This window comes from Heteronotia binoei, chromosome 9 (assembly GCF_032191835.1).
Source record: "Heteronotia binoei isolate CCM8104 ecotype False Entrance Well chromosome 9, APGP_CSIRO_Hbin_v1, whole genome shotgun sequence".
Lineage (NCBI taxonomy): Eukaryota > Metazoa > Chordata > Lepidosauria > Squamata > Gekkonidae > Heteronotia > Heteronotia binoei.
In genome coordinates this window covers 29927007-29946462 of record NC_083231.1, presented here as the reverse complement: position 1 = coordinate 29946462, position 19456 = coordinate 29927007, and the positions used below count along the sequence as shown (strand labels likewise).

Below are 19456 nucleotides of genomic sequence, written 5' to 3'. Positions count from 1 at the left end.
AAGCAGCTTGTGCATTGTGGTATACAGTTGTACAGATTATTTGATGTTCTTTCTCATGCCAGTATTATGTATTTTAACCTGTTTGGGACCTCTTTTGGTGGGGGTGGGAAGGCAGGATATGAATGGTTGTAATGAAGAAATAAATTGCAAGCAGACCAAAACTGCCCAGCAAGTGCGTTGGGTTGTGACTCAGGCCTCTTGAGTAATCTGCCAAGGGCATCTCAAAGCACGCAGAGGGCAGAGTTGGCATTTTGAACAAGGATTAAGAGAGCCAGTGGATAAGAGTGGGTTATTCACTTGCTATCATAATGCATAAAATGAGTAAGAGTTTCATGAAATCACCACTGATGAATTTGGCTCCCAGAGAACAAATGCTGTTTGCAATTTGACTTTATTTGCATTCAACAATTCAATCCAGAGTTGCAGGAAGTTCCAACGCTCCCCTCTGAGGCTTGTTGAGGCTCTGGTCTGGTGAATCCAAGTGAAATCTGCCCAAACCACTAATACAATCTCATGTACATTTTATTGAAAGAAATATTATTTGTCTCATCCAACTTTTGTGAGGAAAAAAGAAAGATAAGCTAGCATGCTTTGCCAGTTTCCAGAACATAAGTTCTTCTGCATCAGTTTCCTCTGCCTTGATCCCACCGTGTCATTTATTCTACACTTTGTTATGCACAGCAGAGACAAACTGACAAATGAGAAGACTACTATGGTGGCAAGCCAAACGCTGGACCAATGCCAGCAGTTCGGCTTCCAAAGACTTCCAAGAATCCTTTCTGTTGAAGAAGTGTATTACAATGCAAAACACTTCTATTACATAGAATTTAACTAAACACCACTGATACCAGAGTATCAGTTGCAAACACGATCTTGGGCTGCAGTTCTGCATCCTGCCTGCTTACACAAGCCTTTCTATTGAATAGTCCAGACGCTATCGCCTTGCCATCTCTTGTAGGTACAGTGTAATAAAATAATATCAGCATGTGAAATCTATTATTTCCACAAGCAGCTGCTCCCGGTGACATGACATTGGCTAAGGATCAGTCCAGCCTGAACCAGCTTTTTATTTCACTCCTGTTTCACATTATGAATGGCTGTTGGCTACATTTCGTGCAATATGGGCAAATTTGTGCTTATCTGGAAAACTTGGCATAATACAGACTGATTAAATGTGATTCTAAATACTGAACTAAATAGCTACCTTGTTTTGCCCTGTGCCTTTACCTGTTTCTCAGCTACTTCCCTTTTCAGTTTTCAGTAGTGAGAGCAGATTCCAATTTTTGCTTCTCCCTTGTCATAGAGTTGTCTTGGGCTGTCCCTGTAGAGTGGGGTTTGTATAGAGGCGGGTGGTATGGAGTGAGCCGCCAAGTCATGGCCTCTGATTGCTCTGTGGATTGAGAGAGCAGAAGCATTATAGCAGGGGTGTCGAACTCATTTGTTATGAGGGCCGGATTTGACATAAATGAGACTTTGTCGGGCCGAGCCATGTGTATCATAAAATGTAATGCCAGGTAGCGGACATATAAACTTTATAAAGGGCAGAGACACACAATTAAAGATATTTTTTTTGCTTAAAATAAAACATGCTTAAAATATTAGCCCGCTTGCAATATTTTGTTTTACAGTCCTTGATAAATGTCACCTCTTGCTATGAATTATTGCATCAAAAACTGCAGGCAATGTCTGTGCAGTACCAGTCTTGAATATGTGCTGTTCAGGTGTGCACATCTGTAAGTTGCAAACCTACTTTTGATTCATTGACATTCATTACAGACATTTCATGGTCAATGTTTTGAGCCTAAGACCCAGAGGAACATGAAACAGCTGGGCATTGTGAGCTTTTGTACAGAAGTTGCTTCACATACTAGTCAAGAACATGTGAAGGCACCATGGCACAGACTGAGGGCTATGGGCTTGTCTACAAAACTGTAATTTTCCCCAGAAAAATGACTACAACTAAAAAAAAAATACAACTCCCTCCCCCCCCAAAAAAACAACAACTACAAGAACAGAGAGACAGCCATGTACAGTGGTCAGTGTCAGCCTACTATCTGGGAAGTCTAAATTCAAGACCCCCAATCAAAGGAAAATGTGAAAGAAAAAAATAAGAAAAATTTGCTGGGTAAACCTGGGGTGGAACACACTCTCAGCCTAATGCTGATATTTCTCTTCTAAATAGTTCACATGCTTTTCTATTGAGAAAGACTGGAGGGCATGAGTACAGTGAAAAAGAGGAGGGGAACCCAGTTACAAGCTCAACAAAACTCTCTCTCTCTCTCTGTAGCAAAGCAAAAAGCTCATACCATCACTAAAACGTCGCTAGTCTTAAAAGCACTCTTTGTAGCTCTCCTGATGGTGGGGACTGGCAAAGGAAGCTCTGGCTCTTTCTTTCCTTCCCCAGGGCATGAGGAGGGGGAGGAGCTTCAACCATTCATTAGAAGGAAGAGAGGCTTGTCTCAGTAGCTCTGCAGGGTGATTAATTGAGCCTGGCAAACTTAATCACCCAGCAGAGCTATGGAGCCAAGTTCCCACATTGGCTGAGGCTGCTCCTCCCTCCTCCTCCCTTTGGGAAAAGGGAGTGGGGAGAGAGAAATGCCATTTTGCTGCTCTGGCCTGTCTTGGGAGAAACACCAAATGGCGACTGAAAAAAGCAGGCAAGGGAACGCAGGCAAAAATAGCAGATGACAGTCGGTTGCTGGAGGGCCCGATTGGAACCCTCTGTGGGCCTGATCCGGACCCGCGGGCCGTATATTTGACACCCCTGCATTGTAGTCGTAAAATCCCTCCCATGGTAGGCTACCCTGTTTTATTTAATTTTATTGGATTTTTTTAAATTGCAGTGATATGTTGTTAGCTACCCCAAGCCTCATTTTGGGAGAAGGATGAACTAAAAATCTAATTAAATAAATAAATACCCTTCAGACATAAATCTCACTTGGAAGCAATTGAATGCATTAACGTCTGCGAATATTACCTACTCCAGTCATAAATTGATCAATGATGGCACATAAGAGTCCACTGTGCAATTATCTCTAATAATCATGCATTGGTGACCTTGGAGTTCATCTACTATCAGACCCATCTTCTAGGAACCCAGTTCCACATATGTCCTTCTGGATTTTGACTGCAAATGATGAATGGGGGGAAAGGATGTTGGAATTGACCCAAAACACTACATTTTCAAACAGGACCGCTGGGGACAGATCTCTTTTCAGCCAATATAATATGCCCAATTAAAGATGACCTTCTGCCAACACTCTTCTGGAAGTAGAAGTAAGCAGTGTAGTAGTTAACATATGCAGGAGAATAAAAAATTTCCACCAGATTAAGCATAGCAAAAAAAGGAGAAAAATGTGTAATTCTGATGGATGCCCACCCCTCCCTCCCATGATTCCCTAAAGAGGGCATATTATTGCTAAACAATAAAGAAATAATTTCCGTGGTCAAATTGTTTGTTTAAATGTCTGGACTGTATCATATAATTTTTGTAAGGGAGGTTATCTAATGAGAGCTGCAACTACATATGTAAAAATTATATGTTATATATAAATAATTTCTATAAAATTTTGCATTCTTATTAGTACCTTCTATAAACTTTAGCAGGAGATAAAATTCCAGTGTCAGTTCCCAAGTTTATCCTTACTCGGTGCTTCAGGGAAGGATATAAACCAGATTCCATCTGATTTATATACCTGTTTGCAAAACTCAGCAGATAGTTCTGAAAAGGGATGTTTTGCCTTATCCTCAGCCTTTCCTGTCAGATCAGTTAAATGACTTCACAGCAGATGAAAAGGAGATTGAATACCTTTCCATTCTTCGTGGGTAGGGTGTTTTTCTTTTACATAAAGGGAGGCACAACCAAGCACTTCAACATCCTATGAAATGTATAACACTAATGTAAGATTTTAGGCTCAGTCCTACTGGCCCTGGATCAAAGGTACTCACAGGAATTTTGCCAGTATTCTTTGTAAAAGGGCCCTTTGTTTTGCTGTGCCATTCCAGCAAGGCTACCTCTAAAAACTAAAGTGATGTTGCAATCCAGTCCTATGCATGCTCCCAAATAAGCCGGTTTAGGACTTGCAGCCTTAGTCTCCAGTGAAAAGAAATTGGTATAGTGATTAGGGTGGTTATGGTATTGGGCTCAAAACCTAACTCAGCAATGAAACTGTGTGACCCTGGCAGTCTTGCTTTCTCAGCCTAACCTACTTCACCTAACTAGGACTATGTAAACATAAAAAAAAATCTGTTATTTGGGCAAGAAAAAGCAGCTGCCAGGTTTGCATAAACCACAGTAGCCACCTGCGAAAATGAACAGAAAGACTGTCAAGACTAGACAGGTATCTTATTTTAAAAAAATATTGCTTCCCAGCCTCCAAAGAACTCAGCAGGCCAGATTAAGGCCAACTGATGCCCTAAACCCAGCCCAGCAATGGTACCCTTTGACTGTTCCATTGCTTAACTGACAAGACATGAAGACTCAATAAGTGCTGAAGGTAAATAAGAGACTTAAAATTCAATTTCCTACCAGGCCATCCCCCAAGTAAGATTAAGGTTGCCAAGTACTTACCTCATGCCGGCAGGGACTGGGAGAGAGATCTCCAGAAGTGGGAGGAGGGATGATGTCCCCGGCATGATGACATCTTGTGGAAGTGACATCATCATGCCAGAGATGTCATGCAGTGATGACAATAGAGTTTTGCCCAAACCATAGAGCTTTTCCCCAAATACCAGAGCATCACCTCATGATGTCCGCACCATGATGACATCACTTCCACATGACATCATCATGTTGGGGATGTACCATGGGCTCAGGGCTGTTGGGGATGGAGCTTTCTCCCACTGGCTAGCTAGCTGTTGGTGGGTAGGAGCCCATGAAATTGGGGGATCCTTCATTCCCACTTGGGGGCTGGCAACCCTAGGTCAGACCCTACAACTATATTAAATATAAACTTTAAAATAACACTAAATAGCATATACTTCTTTTTAAAAAACCCTTTGTGTGTCCCCTTTTCCTTGGTGTCCTAAGCACGTGCTTGTTTTGCTTAATGGTTAATCCAGGATTGAAACTCAGGGTGATATTCATGGCTCTTCCCCATTCCACTGAACATCACAACAACACTGTGAGGCAGATTAGGCTGAGAAACAGTGACTGGATCACTGAGTTTCATGGCAACCAGAGTTTTGAACCTCCGTCTCCTAAGTCCTAGCCCAACACTCTAACCACAGCACCCCCATTCATGTACCCAGGAGACAACTTCTATAACAGTTCCCTCAGGGGAACTGAATATTACTATCACCTGTACATCACAGGAATTTTTAACCTCTCATGGAAGATAACTTTCCCTCTTGTAGACCTTAGGCAATAGTCTGATTCTATCTTACAGACATCTCCTAACCTGAAGCAACTACTCACCATGAACAAAGGACAACAAAAGGACTTACCCCTGCAACAAATCTCAGTGGCATGAGTGTCCTTATACTCAAGGAACATGATGATTGGACCAAACATCACCAGCCTTAACACTAGGGATGGGCACGAATTGAAGCATGGCTTGTGATTGGTGCCTAAAATAGCCAATTCGTGCTTTGTTCCAAATTGGTTCAAGACCTCGCACTATGCATGACTCACAAAATGAAGCAGCTTGGGTTTTTTGGTGGTTCATCGGTGTCATTATTGGCAAGGGATCCTCCTCATGCGCCGCTATGGGTCCGGTGTGATGACATCACTCGGAAGTGATGCTATCACATCAGGCACATTGCCCTGGCAAATGCGCCTGACATGAAAATGTCACTTCCAGGTAACGTCATCACATTGGGCATGTCTCAGCATGCCGGCACTTTCTAGCCCACTTGGGGACCATTCCACACCTTCTAGAACCAACCAGACCAATGAACTACAATTCATTCAGAAAATTAAAAAAAAAAATGAACCAAACCACCGAATCAGGCAAACCAATGAACCACCATTTTCACATTCCGTGCCTATCCCTACTTAGCACCAAGGGTTTATTCAGTGCACATTCTTTGCTGTGCTGTAAACTATTGTATGCTAGCAATTTACATTGGCCAAACTGGACTGTCTCTGCATAAGAAAATAAATGAATGCCTATCAAACATCAGAAATGGAAACTCAGAAATCAGCCGGGGGGGGGGGGGGGGACACAGAGAATTTCAATCTTAACATACATTCAGTAATAGACAAAAAAAGAAAGCAGAACTTCAACAGAAAGGAAAGCCTCAAGAAGCTGCTGAATTGGAATTCATATTCAGCTCTTAAAGCAAAAAGGTTTTAAAGCTCATTTTGCAGATCTGGCAAGAAACTGGCTTGTGGGCCTTCTGTCACTCTCGGGAGTCCATACTGTCATAACACAAGTCACTCACCCTTCACTCAATATGTAAAGCATTTGTCAGGCACCATAACATACAAACCAGGAGGTTTAAAGGTTAGGGATGAACGTCTTGCTCCCATGTGGCTGACAAGGGAACTACCTGCTGTTCCAAGAGGAATATTTGCACAAAAGCAATTAGCCTTCTGATCAAAGGAATCTGGTGATTCTAGAGAGACAATTGTTCTCTTCTCTCAACCTGGACAAGTCACCAGGTTCTGTGATTGGCTTCCAGCTTAATTTGTCTTCCAGTTGCCAGAAAGTGCCATAATACTTTTAAAAATCACCTTAAGTCTCCAGGACTTACTTTTGTTTAATGCTGCCTGGGAGTTCCTATTAGAGGAACAAGCAATGCAATATCCTTAAGCACTGATATTATTTGACTGACATCCAGAAAAACCTATGACAGCCTATTTCATCAACTATTTTGTATTTTCTGAAATTCCTCTCTGGTCCTTCTCTTATGCATAATGTATATAGGTTCATTTGGGAAAGCAAATGCCAAGTTTCTGAGAATTACCTCAGAAGCAGACCTTAATTTGCATACAGGAATCCTGGAAATCTCAAAATGGCATTTGCCCAACGCCATTCTTAGTTTTTTCTTCTGTTCATGGTGATCAGAAGTGACATTTTTAATATTGCAATTTGAATCTACTTTCAGTTCAAAAATATGTGAAGAATTTGTGTTGTAGTGTATTTCCTAGAAATCTGTATGTGCCACGTCTGCCATCTGGCTAGTAAAGGTCGACCAGATCATCTTGAATGAATGGAACATTGGTGAAGTGGAAAAAGAAACAGCATCAAGTTAAAATTACAAACTGGTAGAAGGGTCAAAAAGTATACAAACATACACAACACACACACAAGCCCACGGGTGACTAGTATCACTGCAGTGTGATAGCAACATAGGAACAGAATATAAATGCAGTTGAATGCTGTTCTTTTCAGACTTCTACATACTTTTGTTTTTATGGGTATAATTCTTAGGCTTTTATGGGTACATTTATAAGCTCCTTAACTGTGCAATATACTGTGTGGAAAAGTCATAACTGCAAAAAGAACATTTTCAAAAATGCACTGGGCAGATCATTGAAGTAAAAATGAAAATACTTCATAAAATAATGATTTGGGGCTCACAAAGATTTTGGGTGAAATCCTTGATTCTTGGTATTAGCCAACTCAATGGAATGATCATTTTGGGTTTAGAATCCCAGTGTGCACAGGGGAAATCATCTATGGTCAGGGCTTTTTTGTAGAAAAAGCCAGCAGAACTCATTTGTATTTTAGGACACACACCCCTGACATTGTTTCACACTGGGGTTTTTTTTTGCAGAAAAAGCCCAGCAGGGTCTCATTTGCATATTAGAACACACCCCCTGATGCCAAGCCAACCAGAACTGTGTTCCTGCTCAAAAAAAAAAGCTCCCTCAATGGTTCACCTGCATGACCGCATTCACACATCATGTGTTACTAAACAACTGCCATTTGTGGGTGGAAAGAACATGAAATGAGGCATGCATCCAAGCCCAACAAGAAACCACGTTCACACATGTTTTTCCTTAGCCATGATTATATATGTTGCCTAAATGCAGACATTGTGTCTTGTTCTTTGATTGCACTGGTCATAAGAATATAAGAGAAGCCATGTCGGATCAGGCCAATGGCCCATCCAGTCCAACACTCTGTGTCACACAGTGGCCAAAAAACCCAGGTGGCATCAGGAGGTCCACCGGTGGGGCCAGGACACCAGAAGCCCTCCCACTGTGTCCCCCCAGCACCAAGACCGTGCAGGGGGCAACGAGGAACTTGAGGGCAGCCCCCCACCCCACCATAGTTTTGCACTGGGATCTCTTCCACAGCCTTTTCAAAATAAATAGCTCCTTTTTAAGCACAAAGGTGTCTCGGACTGCGTCTGCTGTTTGACAGCACAATGCTTGCGGCCTCCCAAGCCAGGAGTGCTGAATCTTGCTTGCAGTTGAACGAGCATAAATGAAGAAACGCTCTGCTCCTATACGGAATTCCTGAGTACTTGGTACATTACCAAAATGCTTTTGAGTTGAATGCTTTGCTTCTTCCAAGGGAGTATACTTCCTTTTTCCTCCAGACATGGAATGTATAGAAAAATATGTGCAGGAAAGCATGTGAGGTTTCCTGTTCTATATGCAGGAATGCATATAACATAGCAAACAATATGGCCTGTATTTATTTAGATGAAAATAGAACTGGTGTCATAGTAAGATTATGCAGTCATAGCGCAAATGCTTTAAAAAATTGCTAAATGCAATTGAGGATCTACAGTTTCTGCAAATTATATGGATTAGAGGTCATTTACAAACTGCAGATTTTACTTCCTTTTAACAAGCATGCACTCAAAACATCTTCAGTTCTTATCATGATTTGTTTTGTACTAAGGGGGGGAGTATTTATTTTGTGTAAAATCGATTTTTAAATTCTTTATACTTTTCCTTGACCCCCCCGGGGCTGTTTGTTCTACAGATACTTAGAAGCAGTGTCCAGTGTTCCCTCTGCTGCAGATCAAAAATTGTGATCAAAAATTCCACTTTGTGAACTACTGATATTAAAGTTGTGAGCTTACTGGCATTAATGTTGTGAACTATTGCATAAATTATTGTGCTCTGGGGTCATCCTTCCTGAGCTAAGACAAATATGTGTGAGCTGGAGGCTAAAAATCTGTGAGCTAGCTCACGCTAACTCAGCTTAGAGGGAATACTGGCAGTGTCCCAGTTCTTTGGGTCAGGATCTGGTTTTTTAAAGGTGCAGGGCTTTTTAAAATTCTAGCAGGAAAGCACAGGAATGCAGTTCCATCTGACTTGGTGTCAGGGGGTGTGGTCTAATATGCAAATGAGTTCCTGCTGAGCTTTTTCTACCCCCCCCCCCAAAAAAAAAAAAACCTTGAAAGAGGACTAAGGGCATGAGAAAAGTCTACAAAATTATGCATATTGTGGTGAAAGTGAACACAGAGTAATTTTGCTCCCTGTCCCATGATCCTAGAATTCAGAGGGGGGGCAATGAAGTTGATGAGCAATATACATTTAGAGCCTGCTATGGGACATGGCAGTTTAGATAGCATTAAAAGGGGATAGACAAATTCATAAAGAATACAGTAGCTATTAGCTAGCATGGGTAAATGGGAACTCTGTGTATGGAGGCAGCATACTTTTGAATGTCATTTGCTGGTGGCAAGGCAACAAGAGAAGTTGGCTTCTGTGCCACCACTACTGGCCACCTAGGCTACTAGTTGGCAGCACAGCTTTTTTTTTAGAAAAAGCCCAGCAGGAACTCATTTGCATATCAGGCCAACCCCCCCCCCCCCCCCCGCCGCCAAGACAAGCCAGAACTGCGTTCCTGTGTGTTCCTGCTTAAAAAAAAAGCCCAGGTTGGCAGCTCATAGGAAACAGGATGTTGGGACATAAAGGCTTTAATATTAGACCTTTTAATAATATATTGGACCTTTTAATAATCATGATATATTACATTATATGTATATTATCAGATAGATAGATGATAGATAGACAGACAGACAGATACTTTCTCATTAAATACTCTCATGTTATTATGCTGATATATCATGGTATGGCGTGTATTGGCTAAACTATCCTTCTTATATATTTGTACACTAAATAAGAAATATCCTCGGTATTCGTATTAGCAATGCCCCTGTATTGTGTACTGATTTAATATATCTTCCTGCCTTTTTCCACATTTCTCTTTGTTCCCTTCTGTATAGCTATTGAAAATTCAACATCAAAACTTAGTTTGTAAAAAGGAAACAGGATGCCGGGCTCGAATGACAATTGGTCTAATGCAGAGGGGTGTTCTTGCCTAAATGCAGTCATATGTTCATTCCAGTAACCTCCTGATCTATGGGCCTTGGGGTGAGTCTCTTGAGACTGCAGAGTGGAGGCTGAAGTGTCTGTTATAGTTCCAGCCGGGTTTCACGTTACAATATGGTTCCCTATGGCTGTTCTTTCGTTCTCCCTGGCCTGGTCCTAAATGCATCTTGGCCAGGCTTGCATCACTGCCTAGGTTACAGGTGGACAACAGGTAGACAACAAGGTCCCTCACCCCCAGCAACTCTGCCCCCAACACATTCAGCTGGGGCCTAGAGGAAGGGGTTGTATGTGGCTAGAGGGATAAGGAAATGCGATGCTGAAGTCACCATGCGCTGGGAGAAGAAGAAAGTATAGAATTTTGAGCAGAAACTCAGCCAAAGGACACTGATCTTCATTACTCTAATGAAACTAATAACTGTGTGGTTTGTGACAGATTGCCTTATGTTTGTTATGCACACTGTTAGCTGCCCCTTTTAAAATACACAAGAAACCAAGCAACAGATCTAATAACAGTGGATTACATTTCCGAGAGACCTAGGAAACTGGCAGAAGTGCAGTGCACACTGACATCTGCCCAAGATACTTATTTTTTAATACAGAAAATTAACCAGTGCTAGGGAAACGCATCAACAAATGCTAGCCAGCAGCACACAGCCCTGCAAGGTATAACAGACAGGTAACGCTGACTCCCATTTGACTTCTGTCAGATCACAGTTAACAAAGTTTTTTTACTTTGCCCCGTTCTCTCACAGAAATACATTTAAGATGCGTGCAAAATGCTTCTCTGTCAGTATGTCCCGCCTTCACAGTGAACGACTCATTGATGAGAGAAAACAGTGTGGGTTTTCCCCCCTCTTAGCCTCAAAATGTGAGGTTGCTGCCTATTATTCAATGCTGTTTTGTTAAATTAGGGAACAGAGGGTTTTTTATTCTTTCTCAGAAATGCCCTTTCAGATTCTGTCATTGCGTGTTCTGGTCCTCAGGAAGTGAGAGAAGGTCGGGATCAGTCACGACTGGACTCTATGGTGCTGCTCATTCTGAAACTGGACCAGCTGGATCAGGATATTGAGAACGCTCTCAGTTCTGGGTCTTCACCGTCCAGCACGCCAACGCATCCCCGGAGGCACATACATGTGAGCTTCTTGGCTTTTTTTACTCCAGTTGTATATTTTTACCTGTGCTAATTCTTTGCATTTTTGCTTTTGTGTTTTTTTTTAAGTGGTATGCTTTTTGTCTTGTTTCCTAGCATTCAGGCCGCTACCAGTATAAACTTGGCCTTCTATATATGGCCGAATTTCTGGGACCAAAGGTACAAAATGTAAGAGGGGGCAGGCAGGTTTTTTTTTAAGCTTCCATGTTTTAAAAGGAAGTGAGACTGCAGTCTGAGTTACACTGGCAATGATGCGATGCAGTTGCAGCTGAACTTACCAATGAAGGACCTAACATTTTTTCATCTGTGCAATTTTGTGGGTTTTTGTTAACTGTCACAGTTGCAGGCAGAGAGCCACTTAAGAACTGTTCACAAAACCTCCCTCTCTTAAAATAATATCCAGGCTAGAAAGCATTATCTTGGCATTTCAGGGAAAAGATCTCTTTCTTAGGGCTGTATTTTATGATAAGAGAAGGAAAGATGCATATTGTTGTTTTTGTAATGTAAGATTATTAAGGACGGGGGATTGTATCAAAGAATGAGAGGATTATCATATATGTCACACTAAAGGTACAATCCTGTCTCTTATGCAGCTCTCATTCATTTTAGTCGGGCTTGCTTGTGAGAAGTGAACAATGGCTTGTACAATGATGCAGTGGGTGATTTACAGTGCCATTTTACGCAGAGTTACAGCCTTCTAACCCCTTCCTACATGTAATGGTTTGTGAAATCTGATTCAATGTATCTGAAGAAGCTTATACCCAGAATTAAACATTGTTGGTCTTAAAGGTGCCACAGGACACAAACTTTGTCCTGTCCTTCTAAGTCCATTGCCTTAGAAAGCTGTGCCTCAGATTAGGAGGGCATTTGCATATATTGCACTTGCAATGATCTGACTTCACTAAACTTTCAAGACTGCAGGAAGTGAACTAGTAGCTAATGTCATTAGGGCCAAAATCACCTTCTTATTGCCCATTCTTCCTATTTTGATGGCTTACTCTTGGTCTATGTGCCATTTGGACTGAAGTGGTAGAATGGATTCTACCACTTCAACCACAGGTCAAAGGTTTCTGAACACTGATTCTCCCTCCAGATTTTATCACTAAAATAACAGTCAAAGGCTGGGCTTTTTCTTGCTGGCTGAAAGTTGATTATCACTAACCCAAAATATGCTTGCTAAACTGACTTTCCTACTTCAGGGTTGCCACTGACAACTCTTGACTGAGAAATTCGTAAGGATCTGGCAATTACAAGTGAAATCCAGACAACAGAGATCTGTCTTCCTAGAGGAAATGGCTGCTCAGGAAGATGGACTCTATGTGGCATTATATTCATCTGAGACCTCTCCCTCCCCAAACCCTGCCCAGGGTTGGCCGTGCCATTAGGCAAACTAGGTGATTGCCTAGGGTGCCGGCCTTCTAGGGGTACCTAATTAGGTGCCCCCCACATGACTTGGTAGGCTTCCCAATCCCCAGGTCCCAGTGGGGGATACCCCAGTTTTACAGGCTTCCCCCCTCCCCCAGCCAGCTGGCCGGCAGGAGAAGCCTCGCCCCCACAGCCATTATGCACCTCCATGAACGATTCCCACAGGGAATGATGGGGAATTGATCCACGTGTATTGGGGGCTCTGGGGGGGCTGTATTTTGAGGTAGAGGCACCAAATTTTCAATATAGCATCTCGTGCCTCTCCCCAAAATACCTGCCAAGTTTCAAAAGGATTGGACCAGGGGGTCCAATTCTATGAGCCTCAAAAGAAGGTGCCCCTATCCTTCATTATTTTCTATGGAAGGAAGGAATTTTAAAAGGTGTGCTGTCCCTTTAAATGTGATGGCCAGAACTCCCTTGGGGTTCAATTATGCTTGTCACACTCTTGCTCCTGGCTCTGCCCACAATGTCTCCTGGCTCCATCCCCAAAGTCCCCAGATATTTCTTGAATTGGACTTGGCAACCCTATGACTTGGTGACATCATGCTGCCGCCCATCCTGGCCACCTCTCCCAGTTCCCCCCATGTGAGTTTCTGAAAGGTGTAGACAGTGGCAGAACTTTCTCCCTGCTTTTTTGCACTCCTTGGGTGCAAAAGGAGGGAAAGGATGTCTCTCCCCCACCCCCACCCTGGTGCCTCATGGAGACTTCCAAAGGCACAGGTGACAGGACTTTCTCCCTGCTTGGATATCCCCCTCAGGCTTCTCAGAGTTCTTGAGAGGCATGAGCAGCAGGACTTTTCGTTTGCTTTTGCACCCCTGGGGTGCAAAAGAATGGAGTCTATTCTCTCCTATGGGGCCATAGGATAGAATGGAGGGATTGGGCCACCGCTGCAGCACATTGCTACAGAAGGGGTTTTAAACTTTAAACCCCTTCTCTGGGGTCACACCACAGTGTGGCCTATCTCTCCATTCCATCCAAAAGCTCCAGGAATTTCCCATCCTTAAAGGCCAAAATAGGGCTGGAAAGGGCCTTGCCCCTTCCCCTGCCTTTTATTCAGTCAGGAATACTGTTGTTGCCTAGCAGCATTCATTGAGGGAATGTGTTCCTTAAAGCTACAGAAACTCCTACAGAAACTACAGATCATTGTTGCATTTTTAAACATCCCCCAATGTATTTTTTTATTTCACATTTTTCTACAAATTCAAATTTGTAGAAAGATCTGTCTTGCCTGTTCACAGTTCCAGTCACCAAATTTAAGTATTCAAGAATTTCCCAACTTCTCTATTAGAATGTGAGATACTTTGCTTGGAATCTTAGCATTTAGTTACCTCCATGTATAAAGAAGATTGCTGCCTTTTCTTTTAGCAAATTAAGCTTTTGTTAGCCTAGGTATACGGGTAGGGGAAAGTTTGTAAATTCTAATTTCTATGTGTCAGGCTGTTAAAAACACCAAAGCAGGACCAATAGGACAGATGGCAACCATATATTCATTTAGGTATGCACACACAAAAAGTTAAACATTTATATTCAAATTATTCCATTTATAAATTCTTAAGGTATAATCTGTTTGATATGTGCTTATATCCCAGGGGTGGTCAAACTGTGGCTCTTTCACACGTATTGTGTGGCTCTCGAAGCTACCACCACCCTGTCAGCCAGCTTGAAGAAGGCATTTGGCTCTTTAAATCACGTATCCAAACCAAGCCAGCCAGCGGCTTGGACAATACATTTAAAGTTAAAATTGCTTTCTTCCATCTCTCCCTCCCTCTTCCCTCCCCCCATCTATTTACCTTCCTTCCTTCCTGTCTTGCAGCTCTCAAACATAGACATTTATTCTATGTGGTTCTTATGTTAAGCAAGTCTGGTCACCCCTTTTATATCCTATCATCAATGAGAGTTCTCTTTTAAAGACAACAAAGGACCTAAAACTTTGAGGCAGGTCACCTAGTATCCCATATGCATTCCAAAAGCAAGAGCCTTCACCTGCATGCTATGCAAGGTTCCAGATGATGTCACTCCAGCTGTGGAATGATTTCCAGATGGCAGCAGAGGTTTCAACTGCAGCTGAAAACCAAAGGTGGGAACATAATCTAAGATGCATTGGAAACACAAAGAGAAATAGGCCAGGCTTCAGGAATTCCTAACTTGACTGCTTAACAAAGCTCAGTTTGTTTTGCTCACTTAAGTGTGTTAACAGCTTGGATCACAAAGATGTGCTGCCATTTCAGAGCAGCGCTTCTCAGATGTTGTTTGTAGGGACAATGAGGATGTGTAGTAGAACAGAAAAAAGAAAAGGAAAATGGTGCAAAATGTACATTTGAATGTACTTCCAATAACTAAGAGAGTACTCAATATTCAAGGGGATCCGTTTGTTTGTTTTTAATTAGGATTTGGAATCACATCCTGAAAGTGGAGTGAATGTGGCCACAGTGAACCAGCTGCAAACCAGCTTGCCTCTACCTCGCCCTTATTCCCATGGTGCTGCTGATCGTACACTTCCCATTCCAATGTCTGGGTCTGGTGCTAAACCAAAGGCTGGGGTGAGTACGAAACTTGCTTCTGATATGGAGAGTGGATGATAAACAGAGAGCTGCAAGGCCCGCTGAATATAAACTGTGGATTGCAGCCAGTGAGGTCTCTCCTACCATTCTACCGAGCAAAGCTTTGAAACTTTCCTCCATCTTAAGGAAGGAACCTACATCCAACTTAAGAGGCTCTTCTTCCAGTGGGAGGGTTGAAAGAAGCCTCAAAGTGTGTGTTCTTGTTGCCTTTTTGTTCAACATGCTTCTGGAAAGTTGGCACTGTTTGTACCAAACCACATGGAAAGAAGCTATTTAATAGGCTTACTTGGGGGTTGGTAATGGTAAAGCATTAAAGAAGAATTTTGCCTTCCTGGGACATTCCATGCCAGGGCTGAATATTCGATTTATTGGTTGGAAGGAAAGTCCCCTACCAGCAGGTTGTTTTTATGGGTAGTCTTCAGGATCTGTAGATCTAATTCAGCCGTCTGCCCACAAGGCAGACTGGGCTGTCTACAGTTCTGCTGACCATTGCCTGTGTGAGAGCAGCACCTCTTGAGAAACGGACATGCAAGCCAGGCAGGGCCGGCCCTGCCACTTGGCAAACTAGGCAACTGCCTAGTGTCAGCCTTCTGGGGGCACCGAATTGGGCGCCCACCCCATGTGACTCAGTGGTGTTATCAATGCAGGGGGGCACCAGAAGTGAGCCTTGCCTAGGGTGCCAGACAGTCTAGGGCTCGCCCTGAAGACAGGAATGGCTTCAACATTCTCCTTCCAGAAAAGAGCTTGCTAATGAACATACACGCATAGTGACAACCATCCAGAATTAGGGAATATAACTGGAAGATTTCTGTGGCCCTCTTTCTTCAGCCAAAGGATGTTGGTTCCAGATGATCTGGTTTCTGTTTAAATCCACTGGAAATATTTTCCAGCGTTGTCAAAACTGCATGCTTCAGTTGGAGAGCTGTAGCTTACGTAAATTGTGGGTTATAGCCATAGATATACTGCACCATTGACTGGCAAGCCTTCCCGAAAAGGCTTTTCTCTTTTGTGTTTCAGTGGGTGGCTGTGAGCACCCACATTGTGTAGCAGAAATGGGGATGTGAGTGGGCAAGTGATGTCCCTTTTGAACAGACACCAGTGAACTTTTTTAAAAAGTTTGTAGTTCAGAAAGGCAGTGTTATAGACTATGCTTTGGGGGGATTAGAAAGTCCATATGTGTAGCCGTGTGTTATGAATGAACATAGAGATGAACTCTTGCGACTGGCATAACTCTAATGACCTCAGTTAAAAATAACCAGTTTCCTAATTTATAAAGTAAAGGAACAAGACCTATACCATGAAATTAACAATATCAGGAGCTTTGTTTTTTAAAGATTTTTATTGAAAGTTTAACATCAGATATAAAGACAAACCAGTAACAGTAAACTGTCATAAGTCAAATACAGATTGTCACATTACAAAGTTCCAATAAAAGATCAAGAGCTTTGTTACTGGCAGTGGGAAAAGAAGTAAGTTTGCAGTACTGTTGCAAACTATGGGACCTCCTCCTCCGCTACATCTCTGGAAGAGCATTTTGCTTTACTGGGCATTATTTGTTAGCGATCCCCAGCCCCAAAGCCGTCCGGCTGTCCTCAATGAGGGGCAGGTCCTTTTCAGTCCTGGCCCCTACCTGGTTGAACTCTCTGCCAGAGAACATCAGGGCCTTGCAAAATCTTTTACATAGGGCCTGTTAAGGCAGAGATGTTCCGCCAGGCTTTTGATTAGGAAGTGGCGGTTGCTGAGCTGGCACCTTTCCTCCCCTGCCTCTTTGGGGTCTCCTTCCAATGTAGTGTCCAGAAATCTGGAAGAGGTTGTTATTAGGACACCGTTGGGAGGCTATAATATGAGTCAATTGTTTTTATTGGTTTTTATATGATTGTATTTTACTCACTGTTGTAAATTGCCCAGAGCAAGGAAGGAAGGAAGGAAGGAAGGGAGGGAGGGAAGAAGCGAGGGAGGGAAGGGGAAGGAAAGGAAAGGAATCTCTGTGGGGGGGATTCCTCAGTTAGTTCTTTTGTATCACATTCCTCCGCAAAGTTACTTGTATAAACATGAGTTGTTTTTTTCTCATCTGAGAACTATATTTTGCTAATGTGTCGAGCACTGCTGATTAGATAGATGATCAATTAGTACTCTATTTGTTGAGTGAAATGGATAAGGATATCCTGGGGTTGAAAGCAGAGGAGATGAATCTCTCAACAGAGATATTTGGCCAGGATTATATTAAGAAATAGTAGGGGTTCTCTACTGAGAGTTCAGTTGGACTGGCTGTTTGTGGTTCTCCCCAGAGCAGAGCTAAACTGGACAGAACATGACAGGTCCTGCTGCAAGTCGAGAAGTAAGTTACACCTGGATTGCACACAGTATTTGAATTTGAATTCAAATAAGTTATCTGGAGGAAGTAGGGATGCCAGCCTCCAGGTGGAACCTAGGGATCTCCCAGAATTACAGCTCATCTCCAGACCAGTTCTTCGGAGGATGGGCTCAGTGGCATTGTAGCTCATTGGGGTCTCTATCCTCCCCAGGCTCCATCCCTAAATATCCTGAAATTTTCCAAGCTAGATCTGACAACCCTAGCAGGAAGTAGGAACCTGAAATGAACCAGAAGGTTCAGAATACTTTTGAATTTAAAAAAAAATCAATTTCTGCCCAAGTGTTAGCCCCTGGAGCCAAGTGCTTTCATTTGTCTCTAGAATACTTAAGCACATGGGTCAGATTATCTGGTTTATATTTATGTCCATTGGGAGTAATTTCCAACATGGTCAAATCTGGCATCCCTTTACTTCATACCATGCAAAAATGAGTTAGACCAGCTGGTTGATGAATATGAACAGTAAAAAAAGAATATTTTGTGTGTCTTTTAGTGGCTGCCTGAAATCCTCAAGGGCAACTATTTGAAGATGTCTTCTTGGACAAGTCAGGAAGTTGCCTCCCAAGAATATTATTTATGTATTCAAAAAAATTGTATCCCAGTTTTCTGCCCTGACCAGGGTCAGCGTGTGGGAGGAAGCAAAGTAGGCAGCCGCCTAGGGTGCCACCTCACTGCAGGGGCACCCCATCCCTCCTCATGCTGACCCTGATACTCTGCAGCATTCTTTCTTTGCTCTGATTGCTTGGAGCAAAGAAATAACAACATGGCCCCTGCTCAGCTCCCTCCGAAGCAGGAGAGGGCTGAGCAGGGGCGTGCAGAGTCTTCTTTCTTCACTCCAAACTATCAGAGCAAAGAAAGAAGGATGCGGCCCCTGCCCAGCCCTTTCCCGCTTTGGAGGGAGCTGATCAGGGGCTGCTTGGAGCGAAGAAAGGACACAGCCCCTGCTCAGCTCCCTCTGAAGTGGGAGAGGGCTGGGCAGGGGGCATGCCACACACCATTATGATGATGTTACTTCTGGAGTCTGCAGGAGGGGGGCGGTGGTGCGGGGTCCTGCCTGGGGTGGCAGAACCTCTAGCACCGGGGCTGACCCTGACAAGAGCCACCAAGAAAGCTAACTAAACATACATAATAAAATCACATTTTAAAAACCATTTAAAACCAGTCCCCCTCCACACGCAAATAAAAAGTACCCATCGTTAAAACAATAAAAAGCACACGGAAATAAAAACAACAATTAAAACAGTGGGCAGGAAAGAGGGATCACTGGGGGGGGAATGCCAAATGAAGCCCCCAAAAAATCTTCACCTGCTGGTGGAGGACTGCAATAGAAGGTGAAACTGAAATTAGTGCCCAGACCTGGATGGCCCAGGCAAGTCCGATTTCATCAGATCTCAGAAGCTAAGCAGGGTCAACTCTTGCAAGAATTTCCATAGGAGACCTCCTTGAAATACCAGAGCCAGGAGGGCAGGGTCAGGCTTTTTCCAGTCACCTTTGTGAGTATCCTCCAGGCCCCCAATAGGGGGTCGATCACCAGGGGTCACCATGACTTCCAGGCACACACTCACACACATGTGCACACACACATGTACATAAAAATACAAAAAAAACCCACCCTGAAATTAGCTCCATCTTTGTATTTGTTAGAGTTTCTATTGCCTATTTCTGTTTTTAAAGTCATTTATCTTTTGATAGCTTTTTCAAAATA

General features: G+C 43.0%; 1 protein-coding gene across 1 annotated transcript in view; it reads left to right on the top strand.

The window, feature by feature from the left end:
• DLC1 (DLC1 Rho GTPase activating protein) overlaps window positions 1-19456 on the top strand; it is a 340623-nt gene that overhangs the window by 68167 nt on the left and 253000 nt on the right. The window contains exons 3-4 of the mRNA XM_060246397.1: window positions 11227-11376; window positions 15207-15359. Of these exons, the coding sequence (XP_060102380.1) occupies window positions 11227-11376; window positions 15207-15359 (303 nt within the window). The remainder of the gene's footprint in view (window positions 1-11226; window positions 11377-15206; window positions 15360-19456) is intronic.